The sequence below is a fragment of the Zea mays genome, chromosome 7 (assembly GCF_902167145.1).
Source record: "Zea mays cultivar B73 chromosome 7, Zm-B73-REFERENCE-NAM-5.0, whole genome shotgun sequence".
Taxonomy (NCBI): Eukaryota; Viridiplantae; Streptophyta; class Magnoliopsida; order Poales; family Poaceae; genus Zea; species Zea mays.
The window spans coordinates 170,487,254-170,510,313 of NC_050102.1; the positions used below are offsets into that span (position 1 = coordinate 170,487,254).

A 23,060-nucleotide genomic window follows, 5' to 3' on the forward strand; every position below is an offset into this window, starting at 1 on the left:
AACTCTTGACAATGATTTGTTTGTATGCCAAATTTATGTTGATGATATCATATTTGGGTCTACTAACGAATCCACATGTGAAGAATTTAGTAGGATCATGACACAGAAATTCGAGATGTCTATGATGGGGGAGTTGAAGTATTTTCTAGGATTCCAAGTCAAGCAACTCCAAGAGGGCACCTTCATTTGCCAAACGAAATACACTCAAGACATTCTAAGAAAGTTTGGAATGAAGAATGCCAAGCCCATCAAGACACCCATGGGAACCAATGGGCATCTCGACCTCGACACGGGAGGTAAATCCGTCGATCAAAAGGTATATCGGTCGATGATAGGTTCATTACTCTATTTATGTGCATCTCGACCGGACATTATGCTTTCCGTTTGCATGTGTGCAAGATTCTAATCCGACCCTAAGGAATCTCACCTTACGGCCGTAAAACGAATCTTGAGATATTTGGCTTATACTCCTAAGTTTGGGCTTTGGTACCCTCGGGGATCCACATTTGATTTGATTGGTTATTCGGATGCCGATTGGGCGGGGTGTAAGATTAATAGAAAGAGCACATCGGGGACTTGCCAGTTCTTGGGAAGATCCTTGGTGTCTTGGGCTTCAAAGAAGCAAAATTTCGTAGCTCTTTCTACCGCCGAAGCCGAGTACATTGCCGCAGGCCATTGTTGCGCGCAATTGCTTTGGATGAGGCAAACCCTGCGGGACTACGGTTACAAATTAACCAAAGTCCCTTTGCTATGTGATAATGAGAGTGCAATCAAGATGGCGGATAATCCCGTCGAGCATAGCCACACTAAACACATAGCCATTCGGTATCATTTTCTTAGGGATCACCAACAAAAGGGAGATATCGAGATTTCTTACATTAACACTAAAGATCAATTAGCCGATATCTTTACCAAGCCTCTTGATGAACAAACTTTTAACAAACTTAGGCATGAGCTCAATATTCTTGATTCGCGCAATTTCTTTTGCTAAATTGCACACATAGCTCATTTGTATACCTTTGATCATGTCTCTTTCATATGCTATGACTAATGTGTTTTCAAGTCTATTTCAAACCAAGTCATAGGTGTATTGAAAGGGAATTGGAGTCTTCGGCGAAGACAAAGGCTTCCACTCCGTAACTCATCCTTCGTCGTCGCTCCGCGCATCTCTCCATCTTTTTGGGGAGAGTTCAAAGCAAAAGGACTTCGTCTTTGGTACAATCTTCACTCATTTATTTATGACCAAAAGGGGAAGAAAGTACTTAGAGGGCTATAATGACTCCGTTTTTGGCGATTCATGCCAAAGGGGGAGAAAATATTTGCCCAAAGCAAAAGGACCGCACCACCACCTAATTTTAAACTTGGAGATTTTCATTGGTAAATTTCAAATTGGTATCTTATTGTGTTCAAAAGGGGGAGAAAGTAATATTTCAAAAATGATATATCAAAAACCCTCTTGAACACTAAGAGGAGGATCTCATTTAGGGGAAGTTTTTTGTTTAGTCAAAGAAAAAGCATTTGAAACAGGGGGAGAAAATCTCAAAACTTGAAAATGCTTCGTAAAATCTTATTCATTTATCTTTGACTATTTGTAAAAGAACTTTGAAAAGGATTTACAAAAGAATTTGCAAAAACAAAATCTGTGGTGCAAGCGTGGTCCAAAATGTTAAAAATGAAGAAACAATCCATGCATATCTTGTAAGTATTTATATTGGCTCAATTACAAGCAACCTTTGCACTTACATTATGCAAACTAGTTCAATTATGCACTTCCATAGTTGCTTTGGTTTGTGTTGGCATCAATCACCAAAAAGGGGAGATTGAAAGGGAATTAGGCTTACACCTAGTTCCTAAATAATTTTGGTGGTTGAATTGCACAACACAAATAATTGGACTAACTAGTTTGCTCTAGTGTATAAGTTATACAGGTGCCAAAGGTTCACAACAAGCCAATTAAAAAGACCAATGTTGGGTTCAAAATAGAGAGCTAAAGGCATCCCGAAAGGCTCCCTGGTCTGGCGCACCGGACTATCCGGTGTGCCACCGGACAGTGTCCGGTGCACCAGGGGACTTCGCGCTGAACTCCTCAGCCTCGGGAATTTTAAGAGCCGGCGCGCTATAATTCACCGGACATGTCCGGTGTACACCGGACAGTGTCCGGTGCTCCAAAAGGACGCGGCTCTGGAACTTGGCAGCCTCGGGAATTCACAACAGCTGCTCCGCTATAATTCACCGGACATGTCCGGTGTACACCGGACTGTCCGGTGTAACTGCGGGGCAACGGCTACTTCGGCGCCAATGGCTACCTGCAAGTGCATTAAATGCGCGTCAGCGCGCGCAGAAGTCAGGCACGCCCATGCTGGCGCACCGGACACTCTACAGTACATGTCCGGTGTGCCACCGGACATCCAGGCGGGCCCAGAAGATAGAGCTCCAACGGTCAGAACCCAACGGTTTTGGTGACGTGGCTGGCGCACCGGACATGTCCGGTGTGCACCGGACTGTCCGGAGCACCATGCGACAGACAGTCCCACCAAATGGCTAGTTTGGTGGTTGGGGCTATAAATAACCCCAACCACCCACCATTCATTGCATCCAAGTTTTCCACCTCTCAACCACTTACAAGAGCTAGGCATTCAATTCTAGACACACCAAAGAGATCAAATCCTCTCCAATTCCACACAAGGCTTTAGTGATTAGTGAGAGAGATTTGTCGTGTTCTTTTGAGCTCTTGCGCTTGGATTGCTTCTTTTCTTTCTCACTTGTTCTTGTGATCAAAACTCCATTGTAATCAAGGCAAGAGGCACCAATTGAGTGGTGGCCCTTGCGGGGAAGTTTTGTTCCCGGTTTTGATTTGAGAAGAGAAGCTCACTCGGTCGGAGGGACCGTTTGAGAGAGGGAAAGGGTTGAAAGAGACCCGGTCTTTGTGACCACCTCAACGGGGAGTAGGTTTGCGAGAACTGAACCTCGGTAAAACAAATCCTTGTGTCACACTCCTTATTTGCTTGAGATTTGTTTTGCACCCTCTCTCGCGGACTCATTTTTATTTCTAACGCTAACCCGGCATGAAGTTGTGTTTATATTTGTAAATTTCAGTTTCGCCCTATTCAACCCCCCCTCTAGGCGACTATCACAAGGCAGACCCACCTGCCTGCCCAGGCTCTGCAGACGATACCCATCACTTGGCCTTTTGCCGTGTGGGGTCTGGACCTCGTCGGCCCCTTGCAGAAGGCACCCGGGGGCTACACGCACCTGTTGGTCGCCATCGACAAATTCTCCAAGTGGATCGAGGTCCGACCCCTAAACAGCATCAGGTCCGAGCAGGCGGTGGCGTTCTTCACCAACATCATCCACCGTTTCGGGGTCCCGAACTCCATCATCACCAACAACGGCACCCAGTTCACCGGCAGAAAGTTCCTGGACTTCTGCTAGGATTACCACATCCGGGTGGACTGGGCCGCCGTGGCTCACCCCATGACGAATGGGCAAGTAGAGCGTGCCAACGGCATGATTCTACAAGGACTCAAGCCTCGAATCTACAACGACCTCAACAAGTTTGGCAACCGATGGATGAAGGAACTCCCCTCGGTAGTCTGGAGCCTGAGGACAACGCCGAGCCGAGCCACGGGCTTCACGCCGTTCTTTCTAGTCTATGGGGCCGAGGCCATCTTGCCCACAGACTTAGAATACGGTTCCCCGAGGACGAGGGCCTATGCTGACCAAAGCAACCAAGTTAATTGAGAAGACTCACTGGACCAGCTGGAAGAGGCTCGGGACAAGGCCTTACTACACTCGGCGCGGTACCAGCAGTCCATGCGACGCTACCACGCCCGAGGGGTCCGGTCCCGAGACCTCCAGGTGGGCGACCTGGTGCTTCGGCTGCGACAAGACGCCCGAGGGCGGCACAAGCTCACGCCCCCCAGGGAGGGGTCGTTCGTCATCGCCAAAGTTTTGAAGCCCGGAACGTACAAGCTGGCCAACAGTCAAGGCGAGGTCTACAACAACGCTTGGAACATCCAACAGCTACATCGCTTCTACCCTTAAGATGTTTTCAAGTTGTTCATATACCTCGCTCCCACGCAAAGTTTAGTCATCAAGGAAGGGTCAGCCTTGCCTCGGCAAAGCCCGACCCTCCCTCGGGGGCTAAAAGGGGGGAACCCCCTCTGCGTCGAAATTTTCCTCGAAAAAAGATCTTTTCTGCCAGAATGTCTTTCGTGCTTTTCGACTACTTCGAAAGTGGATCCTGAAAACGACGGAGTACACATAAGCAGTCAAGGCTGACCGAGCCGAGGGACTCCTACGCCTCCGGGATACGGATACCTCACTCATCACCTTCTGCGATAAGTAACTCACGTTCGGATAAGTGATTCCGCGGACCGAACAAGTCTTCATGTTCGAAAGCTCCTCTGTCGAAGCGATTCTTCGAGCCTTCTCGACTGCGTCGGTGACAGAACCCTATGGACGGGTAAGAGTGCGCGTAAGCGGCAAGGCCGACCGAGCCGGGGGACTCCTACGCCTCTGGGATACGGATACCTCACTCATCACCTTCCGCGAGAAGCAACTCTCGCCCACACAGACAATTCTGTTACCGACGAAAAAGTCCAGATACTCGAAACAAGAGGAAAAGAGACGCAGCTTTACAACACGGCGAGGGTGTGTTTGGGCCTCGGCGGCCGCAGAAAACACACACTACAAGATAATTCGATCCTGCAGGCTCGGATCTTGACGGTTGAAGGGAGCAGCAGCACCCTCGGCGTCAACTACACCTTCGGCGAGGTCCGACCTGGCCTCGGACGGCGACGCGGTCCGAGGATCTCCACTCTGAAGGACGACGTCATCACCACGCCCGGGCCATCACCGCCAGGGTCTTCTCCGAGAATCCGGCCCGAGCAGGCGGCTCGGCTGGTCACCCCGAGGCCTCGGCCAGCTGTCCCCCGAAGACATCAGCCCGGCCCGAGGCCTCGGAAGATCAACTCCGGCGTCGGTCCCGCTAACGGATGACCCGGCCAGGCTCCGGCCGACCAAGTCTTCTTTTCGAGCCAACTCTGCCTCTGTCCATGCTGACACCGCTACCCCTGGCTTCGGCTCATCGAAGAGCGGCCGAGGGGTTCCTTTAACTAAGCAATAGGAGCCTCGGACAACAAGGCTGACCGAGCCGAGGGACTCCTACGCCTCTGGGATACGAATACCTCACTCGTCACCTTTACACGGGGCGACTCACGCTTGGTGAAGCGGTTCAGACAACCAACAGGCGAGTCTTAGTGCTCGAAAATGAGGAAAAACATGGCTCCATGCCCAAAATTACATACATGTTCAGGCCCCGACAGCCACAATGAACAAAAACACTAGCATTCAAGGTGCCATTACAAACGGAACTCCGGTTCCGTCCCCGCGGGTACGAACAACCTCCACACCGGGGAGCCTGCGGGGCGACGAGTTCCGGGCGGCTCGCCAGCGACCTCTGCAGCAGCAGCCATGGTCCCAGGACAGACGCGGCCACCGGAAGGCTCTCGTTCGCGCTCCCGCTCAAGGGACGCGAACCAGCCATCAAAGCCAAAGAGTGGGCCGCTCCAAAGCGCACCGGCAGGTCCTCGCTCCCATCCCCACCACGAAAGCGAGGAAGAGGGCGGAATGTTGCATCCTAGCTGGACAGCAACAGTTCGCCTTCCCCGGCATGGCTGGAGGACGCCTCCTCCGCAGAGCTGGAGGATGGTTTCCACCACCAGAAGCTGGAAGAAGAGGTGGCCAGCCGGCCCGCGCGGGAGGTAGAGCCTCGGCTCGCCTCGCTCTCCGCCCCAGCAAGGATGATGAACATCCTTGAAGCTGAGGGCGGGACCAAGATCACAGCCCGGCTTGCCTCTCCCCATCCAGGGGCTGGAGGTCACCGTCTTGGGTGACCGCCGGCGGAGGGGTGCAGCCGGGCTGCATGATGAAAATCCTTGAAGCCGAACGATGGCTGAAAGGTACCAACTCCCACGGAGTTGCGTTCCCCCCAACGACAAGGCGGAAGGACTGCGGGCATCCCCCATCCGGGGGCTCGGAAGGTGGAAAGACACGATGCATAAGGGAGCACGAAGACATGGTCGCCTTTCAAGGGGGTCACCCTCCTTTTAAAGGCGACTCTCCCTACTTACGTCCCCAGCCGTCACAGGCCGAGTCTTCTCCAACACGCTCCAAGGTCCTCCCCCTACGGCGCGGGGGCTGGATCCCACATGTCATGCAAGCTGGCCCAGAGCAGAAGAAGCCAAACCGTCGCGCGCGGTGCATGCAACCGCCCAGCGGTTACAAGCGACCCTCCACTTTTGCCCAGACCAACGGGCGAAAGGGCGGGCAGCCATGCAGGCGGCATGCAAACCGCGCCAAGTGGGTGCACTTCTCCGACTTCCAACACGCCCAGCATGGAGGCCCAGGCCCACGCGTCATGCAACCAGCGCGCCGGATGCTGCGTGCGAGCAACTGCACCGCCACCCGCGCCACTGCCACGCCTCCTCGACTGCGGCACCAGTACCGCGACTCGAGGCAACCCTACGCACGACCCAGCAACGCCAGCCTGGCGCGACGGTCAATGCGGCCAAAAATGGGCCGGTAGTAATGGCGGTGGCAGGCGGGCAGGAGCAGCGGTCACGTCGTCAGCCAAGCTTACGTCCCATCTGGGGGCAGCGAGAGAACCCTCTCTCACGGCGTGAAGACGACGCGCCCGTGTTCCGTTCCTCGAACGGCCCGCGCACGCGCAACGGCCGCCCCGCGAACCACTTGCCCCGTCGCATTAACTCCACGGCGGGACAGGCGGCGCCTCTGGCAGAAGAAGCGAGCGACGCTTCACCTTCGCCATAATGACCGCGTCAAAAAAGGTACACCATGTCATTCGATTTCGTATCCTTTTCCTCTTTCTCTCTCTTACAACAGGGACCGGGAAAGGGGGATACCCCGAAAAGGACCCTTCTCCGTGAAGGAACCAGGCTCCGAGCCTTCCTACTGATCAGAGGTTCAAAGGCTGGCCCCTCGGAGGGGTTCAACAGCCGCCTCAGAGCACGTGGGCTCCACACCCACTACTGGTCAGAGGTTCAAAGGTCGGCCCCTCGGAAGGGTTCAACGGCTGCCTCAGGCCACTCGGGCTCCGCGCCCACTACTGATCAGGGGTTCGTAGGCTGGCCCTCGAAGGGTTCACAGTCGCCTCAGACACAGAGCGAGGGATGACCATGGGTACGTTTGATACATAACCAAGGCTCGGGCTGCGCTCCCGAGGTACCCTAGGACATTTCCTAGACTGGCGGGAACGATCTTGTAACGTAATCCCATCAGAGGGAGGCATCGAGCCCTCGGACCCCGTCGACAGGGGACCGGGTCCGGCAGATCACCCGCAGGTACTTTGGGGCGCGCCTCTGGGCCTCTAGCCGACCCCTAGCAAATGGGGCACGGACGTCCGCTCGGATTACCCGCCAGCAGCTCACCGGAGACACCATGTTCGGCGCCCACCGAGGGCAACATGGCGCTTTCCCCCCCTCCTCCTTGCAGAAAGGCGACGCAGGGGCGTATGTAAAAAAGTCGAGTCTGTCCCTGATCGTCCTCTCGCCCTGTGCAGAGGCTCAGGGGCTGCTCTCGCAAACCCGGCTCCGGCCAAACCGTTGACAGCGTCAACATACCAGCCCGAGAACTTGGAACCCGACCGTGCACCCGGGCTACAGCCAGCTCGCATGAGGGAACGACCAGACCAGCCGAAGCATTACGCGAGGCATTAAGACCTCGGAGGAGTCAAACCACTCCTCCGAGGCCTCGGGGGCTACACCCGGCGGGTGCGCTCGCGCGCACCCTCCGGAACAAAATGCAACCGAGAAAGGCTGGTCCCCTTGCAAAAAAGTGCGACAAAAGCCTCCAAGCGAGTGTTAACACTCCCTTCGAGGCTTGGGGGCTACTGTCGGGGACCATAATTAGGGGTACCCTCAAGGCTCCTAATTCGTAAATTGAAAGGGAAATGGAGTCCTAGACGAAGACAAGGCTTCCACTCCACTCTAACGGTATCATTTATCCTTCACCGTCACTCCGCATCACTCATATTTCATTTACCAATGGAGGAGAAAGTTAAAAGGGCTCTCAACGTCTCCGTTTTTGGCGATTAATGCCAAAGGGGAGACGATATTAAGCCCAAAGCAAAAGGACCGCACCACCGACTTCAATTTTTTTTAAACGATGATTTATTTGGTTTTTGTCGGGGACCATAATTAGGGGTACCCTCAAGGCTCCTAATTCTCAGCTGGTAACCCCCATCAGCACAAAGCTGCAAAGGCCTGATGGGTGCGAACAAGTCAGGAATCGGTCCATTCGAGGGACTCGATCACGCCTCGCCCGAGCCTAGCCTTGGACAAGGGCAGCCGACCCCGGAGGATCTCCGTCTCGCCCGAGGCCCCCTCCAGCAACGAACACATTTCCGGCTCGCCCGAGGCCCTGTCTTCGCCAAGAAGCAACCCTGACCAAATCGCTGCGCCAACCGACCAGATCGCAGGAGCATTTAATGCAAAGGTGGCCTGACACCTTTATCCTGACGCGCGCCCTTCAGTCGACAGAGCCGAAGTGACCGCAGTCACTTCGTCGATCCACTAACCGACCTGACAGAAGGACAGCGCCGCCTGGGCCGCACCGACTGCAGTGCCACTTGACAGAGTGAGGCTGACAGGCAGTCAGGCCCAGCCTCAGGCACCATTGGAAACTCCGCTCCGCCCGACCCAGGGCTCGGACTCGGGCTAAGCCCCGGAAGACGGCGAACTCCACTCCGCCCGACCCACGGCTCGGACTCGGGCTAAGCCCCGGAAGACGGCGAACTCCGCTCCGCCCGACCCAGGGCTCGGACTCGGGCTAAGCCCCGGAAGACGGCGAACTCCGCTATGCCTGACCCAGGGCTCGGACTCGGGCTAAGCCCCGGAAGACGGCGAACTCCGCTCCGCCCGACCCAGGGCTCGGACTTGGGCCAAGCCCCGGAAGACGGCGAACTCCGCTCCGCCCAACCCAGGGCTCAGACTCGGGCTAAGCCCCGGAAGACGGCGAACTCCGCTCCGCCCGACCCAGGGCTCGGACTTGGGCTCAGCCCCAGAAGACGACGAACTCCGCTTCGCCCGACCCCAGGGCTCGGACTCAGCCCTGGCCTCAGCCGACGGTCTCCGCCTCGCCCGACCCAGGGGCTCGGACTCGACCACGGCCACGGAAGACAGACTCGACCTCGACCTCGGAGGAGCCTCCACATCGCCCAACCTAGGGCGCGGACCGACCACGTCGACAGGAAGCGCCATCATTACCCTACCCCAAGCTGACTCAGGCTACGGAGAACAAGACCGGCGTCCCATCTGGCTCGCTCCGCCAGATAGGCAATGATGGCGCCCCGCACGCTCTGTGACGACGGCGGCTCTCAGCCCCCTTACGGAAGCAAGAGGACGTCAGCAAGGACTCGACAGCCCCGACAGCTGTCCTTCCGCCAGGCTCCAGCGCTCCTCCGACGGCCACGACACCACACGAACCGGGTGCCAAAACCTCTCCGGCTGCCACGACGGCATGTACTTAGGGCGCTAGCTCTCCTCCGCTAGACACGTAGCACTTTGCTACACCCCCCATTGTACACCTGGATCCTCTCCTTACGCCTATAAAAGGAAGGACCAGGGCCCTCTTACAGAGGGTTGGCCGCGCGGGGATGAGGACGGGATAGGCGCTCACGTGAGGCCGCTCTCTCCCTCTCCCGCGTGGACGCTTGTAATCCCCTACTGCAAGCGCACCCGACCTGGGCGCGGGACGAACACGAAGGCCGCGGGATTTCCACCTCTCTCACGCCTGTCTCCAGCCACCTTTCTCCCCCCTTCGCGCTCGGCCTCGCGCCGACCCATCTGGGCTGGGGCACGCGGCGACATTTCACTCGTCGGCCCAGGGACCCCCCCGGTCTCGAAACGCCGACAATTTTCACAAAAGTTTGTTTTCCAATTGGTATCTTGTGATAAGCAATTTCTTCAATTGGTATATTTTCAAAATTGGCATCTAAATTACATACTTCCAATTGGTATCTATTAAAACCCTCTTGAAAGCTAAGAGGAGAATTTTATTCAAGGGGAGTTTTGTTAAGTCAAATGAAAAGCATTTGAAACAAGGGGAGAAATTTCAAATCTTGAAAATGCTTCTTGCAATCTTATTCATGTACCTTTGACTATTTGCAAAAGACTTTGAAAAAGATTTTCCAAAAATATTTGCAAAAACAAAACAAGTGGTCCAAAATGTTAAATAGAAGAAAGAAATCCATTCACATCTAGCAAGATTATAAATTGGTTTAACTCCAAGTAACCTATGCACTTACCTTATGCAAACTAGTTCAATTCTGCACTTATATATTTGCTTTGGTTTGTGTTGGCATCAATCACCAAAAAGGGGGAGATTGAAAGAGAAATATGGTTAACCTTTTTCCAAGTATTAATTTTGGTGGTTGAATGCCCAACACAAATATTGGACTAACTAGTTTGCTCTAGAATACATGTTCTACAGGTGCATAAAGGTTCAACACAAACCAATAAAAAGATTGAAGATAGGGTTCAAATACAAAGGAGCAAGAAACCGAGTGTGCCCTGGTCTGGCGCACCGGACAGTTTCCGGTGCACCAGGACCGTACAATCCCAAACCAGCCACTCTCGGGTTTTCGCCAACGCGCTCCGCTAAAATTCACCGGACTGTCCGGTGTGCCACAGGACTGTCCGGTGCACTGGCGGAGTAACGGCTATCCAACGCAACGGTCGACTGCAACGGACACCCTGCATTGCTACAGTGTGCGAACAGTGCACGCAGAAGTCAGAGCAGTCGTCAGAGGCGCACCGGACAGTGAACAGTGCCTGGCCGGTGCAGCACCGGACTGTCCGGTGCCACTAGAGGACAAAGCCTCCAACGGTCAGAAGCTCCCGAACCCTAACGGTTGGGTGACGTGGCTGGCGCACCCATCGACAGCAGCCACCCCCAACGGTTGTTTGGTGGTTGAGGGCTATAAATACCCCCAACCACCACCACTCCAAGCATCCAAGTTTCCAGCACTTCACATTCAATACAAGAGCTAGTGCATTCACTCTTAGACACAAATCAAAAGAATCAAAGCCTCTCCAAGTGCCAAATCCACTCCAACCACTTAGTGACTTGAGAGAGTGTTTTGTTCGTGTTCTTTACGCTCTTGTTGCTTGGATCGCTTTCTTCCTTCCTCACTCTTGTTCCTAAGTGAATTGTAATCAAAGCAAGAGACACCAATTGTGTGGTGGTCCTTGCGGGGTCTAAGTGACCCGTGAGAAGTAAAGAAGAAAGCTCACTCGGTCTAAGTGACCGTTTGAGAGAGGGAAAGGGTTGAAAGAGACCCTGTCTTTGTGACCACCTCAACGGGGACTAGGTTCTTTAGAACCGAACCTCGGTAAAACAAATCACCGTGTTCATCCGCTTTATTTTTTGGTTGATTTGTTTCCCCTCTCTTTCGGACTCGGATTCATTTCTAACGCTAACCCCGGCTTGTAGTTGTGCTTAAGTTTATAATTTTCAGATTCCGCCTATTCACCCCCCTTTAGGCGATTTTCACAAGTCTCCAAACCTCTCCAACTCACACACTTTACTAGAGATTGCATTCTAGTGAGTTTGATAGTGTTGTATTGCATTGCACCAAGTTGTTGATCTTTGAGGCACTAGGTGATTCATCAAGCAAGCATAAGCGACCTTTTATGCTTGAAGGTTGTTGTCTCCTAGATGGCTTGGTGAAGGACTCTCCACTGAGCTCCTCAATAAATGTTGTGGAGATGTTGCATTATCGATTGTGAGAGACTTGTGCTTGCCTTACCAGAGTCCAGAGCGGTGAAAAGTGACATTAGTGGAATTGACGTCCGAGCGGTTCTTTGACCATCTAGCTCAAGAGATCAAGCAGAGTCTTGATAGAGAAGTGGGTGAGTGCATTGGATCCACCTCAACATGGATTGGGGACGATCGACAAATCACCGAGACCACAACAAAAAAGTCAGTGTTTTTCTTAATCATTACTTTTTACATCTCCTTTACTTGTGTTCCTTTACTGCCATCTTTCAATATTAGACATATTGATCATTTGTTCACCCTAGCATTACAAAATGAGGTTAGTTCAACATACGCTAGAGAATTTGATTCCCGTGTTGTTCTAATTAAATTTGCAAGTGTCTTTGATTATAGTAAAAACAATATATTCACCCCCTCTAGCCGATGTCCTTGATCCTATAAATGGTATTAGAGCTGAGGACTCTATTGTTTATGGATTTAACCATCCCAGAGTAGGATATTATGGCTAGTGGAAGCAACGTCCATATGGAAAGCTACCACATTTTGATGGAAATAATTATGACTATAGGAAAATAAGAATGACAATACATCTTAGAGCAATGGGTGGAAAGATATGGATAATTATGAGAGATAGTTTTGTAGTGCTCAAGCAATATGAGCCAACTATAAGTGACGAAAAAACATTCTTACGAGTGATCAAGCAATGAACGTTTTGTATGACCATCTTCCACTTTCAGGCCTCATAGCTCTCATGACCTACGAGCCACCAGACCGTGGCACATTAATGGCTCGCACGCCACTCGGCCTACGACGCACTTATGACCTATCAGACTAGGTCTGAGTGCGTAGACCTCTCACAAGGCACTACACGATAGGCTGTGCCGAGACCCAGACTACGGAAGCTAGGGGTCGGCATAACTTGAATGATGGCACATAGGACCATCATCGCCCGTACGTCATTCACCACGATAAATACATGACAGTCAGGCAACCTGGCCCCCATGAGTACACATGGACTCACCTAGGGTAAAACGTTGATTTTACCCTGTCTTACGACTCCTTCCCGAGGAAGCCACCACTGCCCGACTCTTCTCCCAGCCTATAAAAGGGAGAGATTCGCCTCATGGCAGGGGGATCGAACAGAGAGACAACTGGACGCCTTCAGACAGAGACGAACCCACAAGTACGAACAGGAGGAGGAGGAGCGTCGACGAGAACGAGGAGGGCGGAGCCCCGCCACGCCAAGACTTAGTTAGGACTTCACCTTGCAACTTCTAAGCTCCACTTTCATTCCGATAAGAGATCCAAGAGCCTCTTCTCTTTCTCTCGACTGATTGTAACCCCTACTACGAGTTCGGTCATGAATGGTGCCGGTAGCGCAAGCCACCGATAACTGTAAGTAGGGACATTCTGCCCGAAACATTATAAATCTTGCGTCCTTCGCGCACACCCTCCGGAGCACGGAACACGCACAATAAACTTACTTGTCGAAGGTATGAAACACTGACAAACTCTATATTTCAGCGACCCTCTTACAGACTTTTGACGAAGGCGATAGCAAACAGTTCGTCCTCTAAATTTAGCTTACAAGGCCATTTAGTGTGCCTTGTTGTAGATAGCCTAAGCTTGCATTAGACATTATTTCTTTGGCTATCTGGTTTGTCTTGTATGAAATCACCTCATATTTTATGTAGGTAAGGTTATCTCTTTGAGGCATTTCATCAAACAAATGGCATCCAAACAACCGCAACCAACATCTAGGCATCACAAGTTCACAACACCAAGGATCTCCAAATAGGTTGGGACCAGACTACGAAATGACCACCACACGGTCATCGTCTGAAGCTTGCCGATCCTCTTCAAGGCTCCTGTGAGGTGAGTCCGTCAAGGGAGCAGCATGTGTGGCGGCGCTACCATAGGAATGCCGCTACTAGGGCAGTCGACTGAGCATCGCAGAGGATGAAAGGTGCCACGTGCCGGCCGGGTGGAAGGGAAGAGAAGGGTCGCACGGGTGGCGAAGCAACCGATAGAGATGAGCAAGGTATACACCAGGACTGAGGTGGAGGCGGCCGCGGTTGAAGAGCTCTAGCGCACGCGGCGGCGGGAGCGACGAGGGAGAGGTGAGCGGAACACACTAATTGGTTGGATGAATGAGTATGGCTGAGCTCGTGCGAGCTTGGCCCGCTAAAAATGGAGTGCTCCCTATGTACCTGCCCATGTAGGGAGAGGAAGTGATATTTATCCTATGTTGTAGCTGCAGGTGCAGCTTTAGCCCCACGAATGCAGGCAGAGTCATCCGCTTGGTCAACACACCTGACGGGGTGTGCATGCAACCAATCAAATATGTAATGTGTGAAACTCTGCAGACTATAAACTCGTTTTTACGTCAAGATCTTAATTGCACAATATTTACTTTGGACCAGCGTAAGTACGAATAGGATAATTGTCGGGAAAGAGTCACTAAAGACAGTGGCGGATCCAGGATTCATCTAAGAGGAGGGCTACTAAATTAAGACTAACACAAAAAAAATTTAAACCAAACAAAAAATATAATTGATATTTAATATGACACAAGATGCAAGTTATAATTTAAACATTGAAGAAATATGTAGTCCAAAAATAAGTCTAAAAATAATTTAAACACAAGATGCAAGCTATAATTAAACATGAGATTACTATCAAATAAATAATCAAATTCAAATTAAAACTTCAAATCAAACTTGACAGAAACAGAAATACAGAAGGGCTCACCGGCCGACCGACACTCTGCAGCTCTGCTCGCCTGCTCGGGCACTCGGTCGGGCGGTCGGCGGCTGTCCGGCTCGGGCGCTCGGCCTCGGCGGGCGTGCCGCGTGCGGCAGCGGCACTGCGGCAGCCGGCGGCAGCGGGCCAGCGGACAGGCGGACAGCAGTCGGGCGGGCCTGGCGCAGTGGCGCTGGCGTGGCGGCCTGGGCTGGGCGGTCGCGCGGTGCCGCGGTCGCGCCTGGCGCCTAGCGGCTGGCGGCCTGGGCGCCGGACCGTCGGTGGAAGACTCGCGTGGGCGCGTGGCGCCGCGGCGTGGGTGCCCAGAAGGCCAGAAGACTTGTGCGGCGTCTGCGGCTCTGGCGTTGGCGTCTTCGCATCTGGATGCCCTCGGCGCGGCGGCGGCTAGACGCTGAACTAGCGTAGCGACTAGCGAAGCTGCTGGGCTGCGGCTGAAGACCTGCTCCTCGCGTTATTGGACCGCGACCCGGCTGCAGCCAGTCGTAAATCCGCCCCTGACTAAAGATAACCGTAAAATAGTGCCCGTGTAGTGACCTTAGTACCTTACTAGTGGTAAAGCCGAAAAAGGGAATTTTTTTACGTACCTCGACGTTCACGTCATGACTGCCGGATGGCCGGGTGGGTGCCGCATGCACCTATACCGCAGCGCGAGGATTGGACGGGCCGCACGCCCGCGCCCCACAGGCCCCAGCGCGCCGCGGCGACACGGGACGGGAGCCCAACCCATCCCCGCCCGCTTCGGTTGCGTGCCTGTCTGTCGCGTAGGCTCCACCTCGCTCACTCCTCGCTTCTCCCCCTTCCGGCCTCCACTTCGCCGCGCACGTAGCCACAGCCCAGCAGCTGCTGCTATCCTGCATCGTCTCCTTCCCCGCACCACACAAGCAGCCCATATCATCCATCGCCTCCAGCGCGGCGCCGACCTGCCTCTCCATTATTTATGCATTTCCGCCCCCACCCTTACCTTTCCCAATTCAGCCGAGGACCGCAATCGCAGGGCACTGGGAGCGATTAAAAAAGGCAGCCTCCCCCGCAAGGGTAAAAACAAACAACCACCGCATCGCGGCAGGCAAGGCATCGCCCGCCAGCCACCGAGCGGAGGGGGAAGCAAAAGCTTGATAAAAAGGAGAGGAGGAGACGAGACGTGCCGTCCGGACCCAAGCAACTTCCTCCCACCACCTCCTCCCTCCCATGCCCGCATCGAGATCTTAGCGGGACAGCGAGAGGAGAGGCGACGCCGACGCGGGCGCCCCCTGATCCCTCCTCGCCGCCGCCGCCGACCGACCGACCGGTAAGCGTCCTTTTGATCCGGCCGTCGCGCACAGCGGGTTACTCGCTGCGCCGATCGGTGCCGGATCGCGCCGGGGGCGGCCGGATCTGGTACGGATCTCGCGGCGGCCGCGTAATTCCGTGGCCTTGTGAGGGGGCGTTGGCGTTTTGTCCCGTGTGGGCGCGCGCTCGTTGCCCTGATCGCGGCGTTGCTTTCGGCTCGGATCTATTTGATGCCCGTGTCCTTTTTTTTTTTTGTGGTGGACACTGCGGATAAGTCGGGGATTTGTCTGCATTTGGCAGTGGCTGGCTGGTATGAAACTGGGCCTGCTGTTGTGGATTGCAGGGGGAGGAGGAGGGGAGGGGAGGACGGACACGATGGAGGCGGACTCCGGGAAGCTCTTCGTCGGCGGCATCTCTTGGGAGACGGACGAGGATCGCCTCCGCGCGTACTTCGGTCGCTTTGGCGAGGTCACCGAGGCCGTTATCATGCGGGACCGCAACACCGGCCGCGCCCGTGGGTTCGGGTTCGTCGTCTTCGCCGATTCCGGGATCGCCGAACGCGTCACCCTCGATAAGCACATGATCGACGGGCGCATGGTACTTGTGTTATGCTCTCACCTTTCTCTCTGCTGTTGCATTGACGTACATTTTACTGGGAGCTGTTTCTCACTTTACGATCTGTTTCCAATTTAGGTGGAAGCAAAGAAGGCCGTTCCTAGGGACGACCAGAGTATTGCGAGCAAGAACAACAGCAGCATAGGGTCACCTGGACCAGGACGCACTAGAAAGATCTTCGTTGGAGGTCTGGCCTCAAATGTTACCGAGGTCGAATTTAGGAGGTATTTTGAGCAATTTGGTGTGATAACCGATGTGGTAGTGATGTATGACCACAACACGCAGAGGCCTAGGGGCTTTGGTTTCATCACATATGACTCAGAAGACGCAGTGGACAAGGCACTGCACAAGAACTTCCATGAGCTGAATGGTAAAATGGTCGAGGTTAAGAGGGCTGTGCCAAAGGAGCAGTCTCCTGGTCCTATTGCACGTTCACCTGCGGGAGGGCAGAACTATGCTATGAGCAGGGTTCATAACTTCCTAAATGGCTTCAACCAGGGTTACAACCCGAACCCCCTGGGTGGTTATGGCATGAGGGTGGATGGAAGGTATGGTCTCCTTACGGGTGCACGGAATGGGTTCTCTTCGTTTGGTCCAGGTTATGGAATGGGCATGAATGCTGAAGGTGGAATGAGTGCATATTTTGGTGCAAGTTCTGGTTTTGCCAATAGCTCCAATGGGCGGCAAATAGGTTCTTACTTCAATAGTAGTTCAAACAGATTAGGCAGTCCAATTGGTTATGTTGGCCTTAATGATGATTCAGGATCAATACTGAGTTCAATGTCTAGAAATGTTTGGGGCAATGGAAATCTTAACTACACAGGCAACCCTACAAACACGAATTCTTTTGCTCCACCTGTAGGTGGTGGGGGTATTCCTGGTGATGAAATTAGTTGGGGAAACCTTACTTCTGTTCATGGGATGGGCAACATTTCAAGCCTTGGACCGGGAAACCTTGGCCGTGGAACCGGAGATAACAACTTTGGATTGCCTTCTGGAACCTATGTGAGGAGCAACTCAACTGGTACAATTGGCGAGCCATTTTCTGCATCAGCCAATCCATATGAATCGAACAATCTAGGTGCATATGGCAGCAGTTCTATTTATGGTGACTCCACCTGGAGGTTCAACTCATCTGAGGTTGATATACCTCCTTTTGGTCATGATCTTGGAAATGTTGATCCAGATATTAAATCAGAAATATCAGCAAACTATATGGGCAACTATACTGTTAATAATAATCAGACAAGCAGAGGTCAGTTGTTATTTCAATATTGTGCTATGATCTACACATGGTTTCCTCTTTCTTTTAAAAAGGAAATGTGCTGCATAAATAAGTTACACATGGTTTCCTTCTTTTGGTCATTTTCTCAGCTTTGGAATGTAGCTATTGATTCTGGAAAAGGAAGTTTAATATAATTTCGATAAACAGGATGACGTAGCAGCTTGTTTTCAAGTCGGACGACTTGCCGGTCGTTCTGGCTGACCGACTTGGGCGATTAATCACGATTAGTCGGACGACTTGGACGGTTAGTCATGATTGGACCAAACCGACTTGGACGAATCGCGATTAATCGGACGACTTGAAAACATGCATTAGCTACATACTTTTCTTGGAGGACACTTCAAAATTCATAGAAAGTGCAACTACTTCTATGCACATTACTTATGTTGTGGACTCTATTAGTTTGTGTTAACTGAATTTTGTGTTTTATCACCCATTCTTCCAAGTGATGTGCTTGACTAACACTCTTGATTCTGCATTTATTACCACATGTAATTTTGGCATATATCACTTGCATCTGATAACAGATTGCTATACCAGTTTGTTATTTGCTGATGCATTTTATCTTTTCATGAAGTAGTGGGGTCAAGTTACCCAGCTGTCCATACATAAAATATTTTAGTTTATTGTAGTCAGATGCATGCATTTATTTTGATATACAAGAACTACTGCAACAATATAGAACGTGCGTCTAGCGCAGTTGTAGGGAAGCACAAGTGCAACCTACAGGTCGGGAGTTCAACTCCCCGTTATCACAGACAAAAGGCCACTCCTTTTGCTATTTTCCGTGATACACGGCCGCACGTCCTCGCTGTTAGTGTCATGTCCTAAATAGCCAGGGTTTGTGGTCTTTTCTCGACCCTGCAGAAGAGAATCTTCTACCTTACCCTTTTGGTCAATGCTTCGGGGGAGGTCTTACCCTTTTTTATTTTTTTTCTCGAACACGCAGGAGAGCTGCGTATCATTTCATTAGAAGAAGAAAAACAGTATATACATTGACCTAACACACCACTCACACGCACACACAAACAACAAGAGGTAAAACCGCCTCCTAGCCGGGGTTGAACACAAAAGCTAGGTCTGAAAGACGGGTCAAGCCTTTGGCCCCCGCAAAACACCACATATTGAACTCATCACCGGCTGAGGTAAGTAGTCCAGCTATAGAAGGCTGAGCACCATTGAAAACACAATCATTGCGGTGTCTCCAGATAGTCCAAGCCCCCAGGACCACCAAGGAGTTAAAGCCATCTCTGAGGTCCTTAGGAACAACCTCAGCCGATCTACTCCACCAAGCTTCAAAACTGATATCTTCCATCCCCGGGGAAAGGGCGGACATGCCAACACGTTGGAGAAGAAGATACCAAAATTGCCTCGCGAGGACACAGGAAACAAGCAATTGATGAATAGACTCCCCTTCCTTCACATAAGGGGCAAGTACTAGGACGGGGAAGACCCCTCTTAGCGAGCCGGTCAGCCATCCAACATTTATGTAGGACCAACCAGAATAAAACTGACACATAGGCGGTGCTCAGGTGCTCTACACTCTTTCAAAGCCCGCTACTGCAACAACAAGAATAAGAAGACAACAACAACAAAGCCTTTAAGTCCCAAACAAACAGGGGCAGCCTAGAGATGAAACACAACAGGAGCCAATGGGAAAGTGGAACTTATAACAAATAAACACATCTTCAACAATAGTAATATTATTAGGGGATCTAAAGTCTTATTCATGGTTCAGGCATGTGATAGCTTATCAGTTAAGCCTTCTAGTTAATGCTGATATATGAAATATAAATTCTTTTGAGTTTGGTCCTGCTTGATGATCAGTTAAGAACTTAAGATATAGATTGTTGATATTAGGTGCCACATTGTAATTATTTAATAACACTGTGGGACTCATGCTACATTAGCCCTTGTATTAAGCATTGAGTTGTGTACTTCAATGCACTAGTGTATCAACTCAGCAGAAACGTGTAGTCTGTAGAACTGTGAATGATGATCAATACCAAAATTTGGCATTCACATTTTCCGTAAAATAGATGGAGGGATTGTTTTTTTGTGTGAAGGGAATGGAGGGTTTGTTTGTTGTGATTTGATTTGTTTTTAGTCAACGCTGTTTGACTTTGTGCAAGTTTTTTTCTGCCAATCTCAACATGACCATCCAAATAATGTTTTTTGGGTGAAGTGCAGTTTGGATGCATTCAATTTAATTGTTTACTTTTTAATCCTGATTATATGAGGTGCATTTAGTTAGCATGTAGTCAAATATCAAGAAAAACATGGCATCATCATGCTAGTAGTTTTCTTGGATGTATAATACACAATCATCATTAAATCAACAACAGTAACCAACCAGGGAACAGTCAAATTTTGGATCTGACTTATAATGATTGCATCACTTCCTACTAAGTCTGGCAAAGTGACATAGGTATCCAAGTTGAACATGTATATTGACAACTGTCCTCCACCTATGGCTATTAACAATAAGAGGCAGCTGAACACACCATTAGGCAATATAAGACCATGCCAATGCTTAGGCTTCTAGTTCTTCTAGATTTTCTTGACAGCTTGTTCTCTTTGTTATTTCTCACATCAATCACATGCTGATGTGGTTATGTGTTAATGTTTGTAAGTCCTCAGTGACAAATGTCTTAAATATTTATAAGATTGTTCCTTTTTAACTTAGTAACCTTACTCCCTCCGGTCCTAAAAAAACAAGAACAGACTAGAGGCCCCTACGGCGGCCAATAACAGGCGTACAAAAACCCATCCATGACTAAAAAAACTAACAAGAACTACCACAATGCTTGCTAACTAGCAGGGAGGCCAGAATGGGGGCGGTCAATTCTGCATACTTGTTAATCAAAATGCAGATATGTAGTTCAATGCAATATGCACCCATTTGTCCACATTTGAAGAGTTACAAATTTTAACGGGAAGCAATCTTTGCACAAGTTTCTGTTGCTGAAAGTTGTGTTGAAGCTACACCATTATTTTGGATAATTTATGTTAAAACTGTCGATAATGACATCCAAATTTGTGTGGCAACAAAAAACCTATCCTGAAATATCGAAAGAATATACATTTCATATAGTTAATGGATGGAATTTGTAACATTTTTTTGCAGTCATATTTATTCAATATTCTGGCAATAGATTAATCCTATTTATAAAACAATAGTTAACTTTGATTACGGGTAGGCCTGATGCAATGGTGAGAGCTGTCTCACTGAGTCGCAAAGGACGCAGGTTCGAAGCAACCTCTCCATATTTTGCGAGGAAAAGGCTTGTCTCAGTTTGTCCCTTCTCTAGACCCCACTTATGTGGGAGCCTCAGACACCCTTTTTTTTAAAGGTCTGAATTCTAATCACCTTGCAAACACAAGATAAACTATTAAGGTCTGAATTCTAATCATCTTGCAAACACAAGATAATCTATTACAGTTACATACAAGAACAGTGGTGCATTTACTTTAGTCTGCCTGCTCAGTTGGCCCAAGATTGGAATATATACAGGGGTCTCCTACATGTTCTTTTTGGACCTAGTAAGATATTCATAATCAGGATTTTGATTTGTACAGCCATGCACACTTGGTGGGGTCCATGTATAGATCATGTGATCAGTGTAAATCTCAATGATTTTAGCAGGAGTTCCTCACATATAAGCTATGCTCCGTTCTTAACTTTAACCTTTGGTGGTTAGTCAGTGCTGTAAGACACTTGTATTAAATAGAAAGGTGGATGGATGTGTTGTTTCTAATTAAATTGGAATTTGTTGCACTGGCTAACTTTGTTGTTGGCATTGTTATTTTTCATCAACCATTCTATTGACTGAAATACACTCTTTATATTCTTAAAACATACATTGAGGACAGCTATATAACTTTATACTTACTAGTTACTACAATTTGTTGTATCCTTTTTCAGGTATCACTTCCTAGGAAGAGTATTATTATATTCATACATGACTTGGGATAGGTGAAATACCCACTACTATATCAGGCTTTCAGGTGCATGACTGTGAATTGGTGATGTCAGATTAATATACAGGTTAGTTGCTTGTTTCTAGTTAAGGTAACCAGAGGTGTGGTTTACAACACCAAAAATGCTAGAGGAGCGGATACAAACATTTTGTGAAGCTTTCAGATTTTAGTTTAATTTCTACATCTATTAGGCCTTCGTTTTTTAAATGAGATGTGCAGTGTTTGATTGCGGCACAAACTTAGAAGTGTTCCAACATAAGCTGGAATTCTGTCATACGGAAGGATAAACTTGTATACCAAAGAAATGCTGTATTATCTTTGCCCATTTATGGCTACAATAGCTTGCATGTTTTTATTCTCTTCAACCATTCCATTTGTATACTAGAGAGTTGCTTGGCTTACTATTCAAACTATTGGGGGTGCAAAGCCATATTGAGACCCAGTAATAAAGCCACCAAAAGTATATACATGTACTATCTCTCCTTTCGCACCATTTTGCGGAATTTTGTAGATCTTTTGCCTTGACTATGCATATTTGCACAGTATCTGTTTCCATGTTCTTTTGTGAAAGGTCAACGAGCTATATATAGCTGCTCCACTCCATAATAGCAGTTTGTAGATTGCCTCTACATATCTTTGCTTGGCCTGAAATGGCCTTCACAAAAGCTTATACAAAACTTAATTAACCCAAGTTCTTTGTCATCTTGTTCTTCTCAAGTCGCCTTCACATCCGAAGTGGGAAGGATAATATTAGCAGGGACACTTGTCAAATTTATACTCCTTCCATTTCAAAAATGTACTAGTAGGCAGTTTGGTCTAGCGTGGTCTCCATGGAGGTCACGCTTTTGACAGTTAATATTCTGTCCTAAACTTGCTAGAGATTAATTTAACTTGAGACAGAGTATAATATAGTGCATTCAAGCATTAAAAATTACCCACATAAAGATTTTTATGGGCAAGAGACGGTTTTGCATTAAATATTAGCCCATCTTCATTAACCATGCTGGTGATAGCGTTTGATTATATATGTCTTTTATATTCTCTCTTAATTTATTTTTAAATCTACAGTATACAGGATGGGGAGTATTTAATTGCTAACAGAAGTGACATTATAGTGCTTTAAAACATGAATCTAATTGTAGTAGTCAGATTTGTGCATTCGAGACAGATTACTAGTTTGTTCAGTATAACAAAGAATCACTCAAATTGGTAAAAGTGTATATAGTTTTTGTTTATTTTATGCATATGAACCGGTCAAATATTGTGAAACGAGGTAGTACAGGTAGGCAGTTAGCCTACCTGGAAAATCAAGAATTTTGAATCATGGAGAGCGCGAGCGCCTTGAAAA

General features: G+C 49.7%; 1 protein-coding gene across 1 annotated transcript; it reads left to right on the plus strand.

Moving 5' to 3' along the window:
- The first annotated feature begins 15,461 nt into the window (after window positions 1-15,461).
- Window positions 15,462-22,071, plus strand: LOC100279976 (uncharacterized). The gene is made up of 4 exons (NM_001152924.1): window positions 15,462-15,850; window positions 16,175-16,428; window positions 16,525-17,701; window positions 21,657-22,071. Exons 2-4 carry the CDS (start codon window positions 16,207-16,209, stop codon window positions 21,668-21,670), a joined length of 1,413 nt encoding a protein of 470 aa, NP_001146396.1. The 5' UTR covers window positions 15,462-15,850; window positions 16,175-16,206; the 3' UTR covers window positions 21,671-22,071.
- Window positions 22,072-23,060: the final 989 nt, after the last annotated feature.

Coding starts and splice junctions, on each gene's coding strand:
- LOC100279976 (NM_001152924.1), top strand. CDS start 16,207: ATGGAGGCGGACTCCGGGAAGCTCTTCGTCGGCGGCATCTCTTGGGAG. Junction 16,429..16,524: donor ACATGATCGACGGGCGCATG/GTACTTGTGTTA, acceptor TTTCCAATTTAG/GTGGAAGCAAAGAAGGCCGT.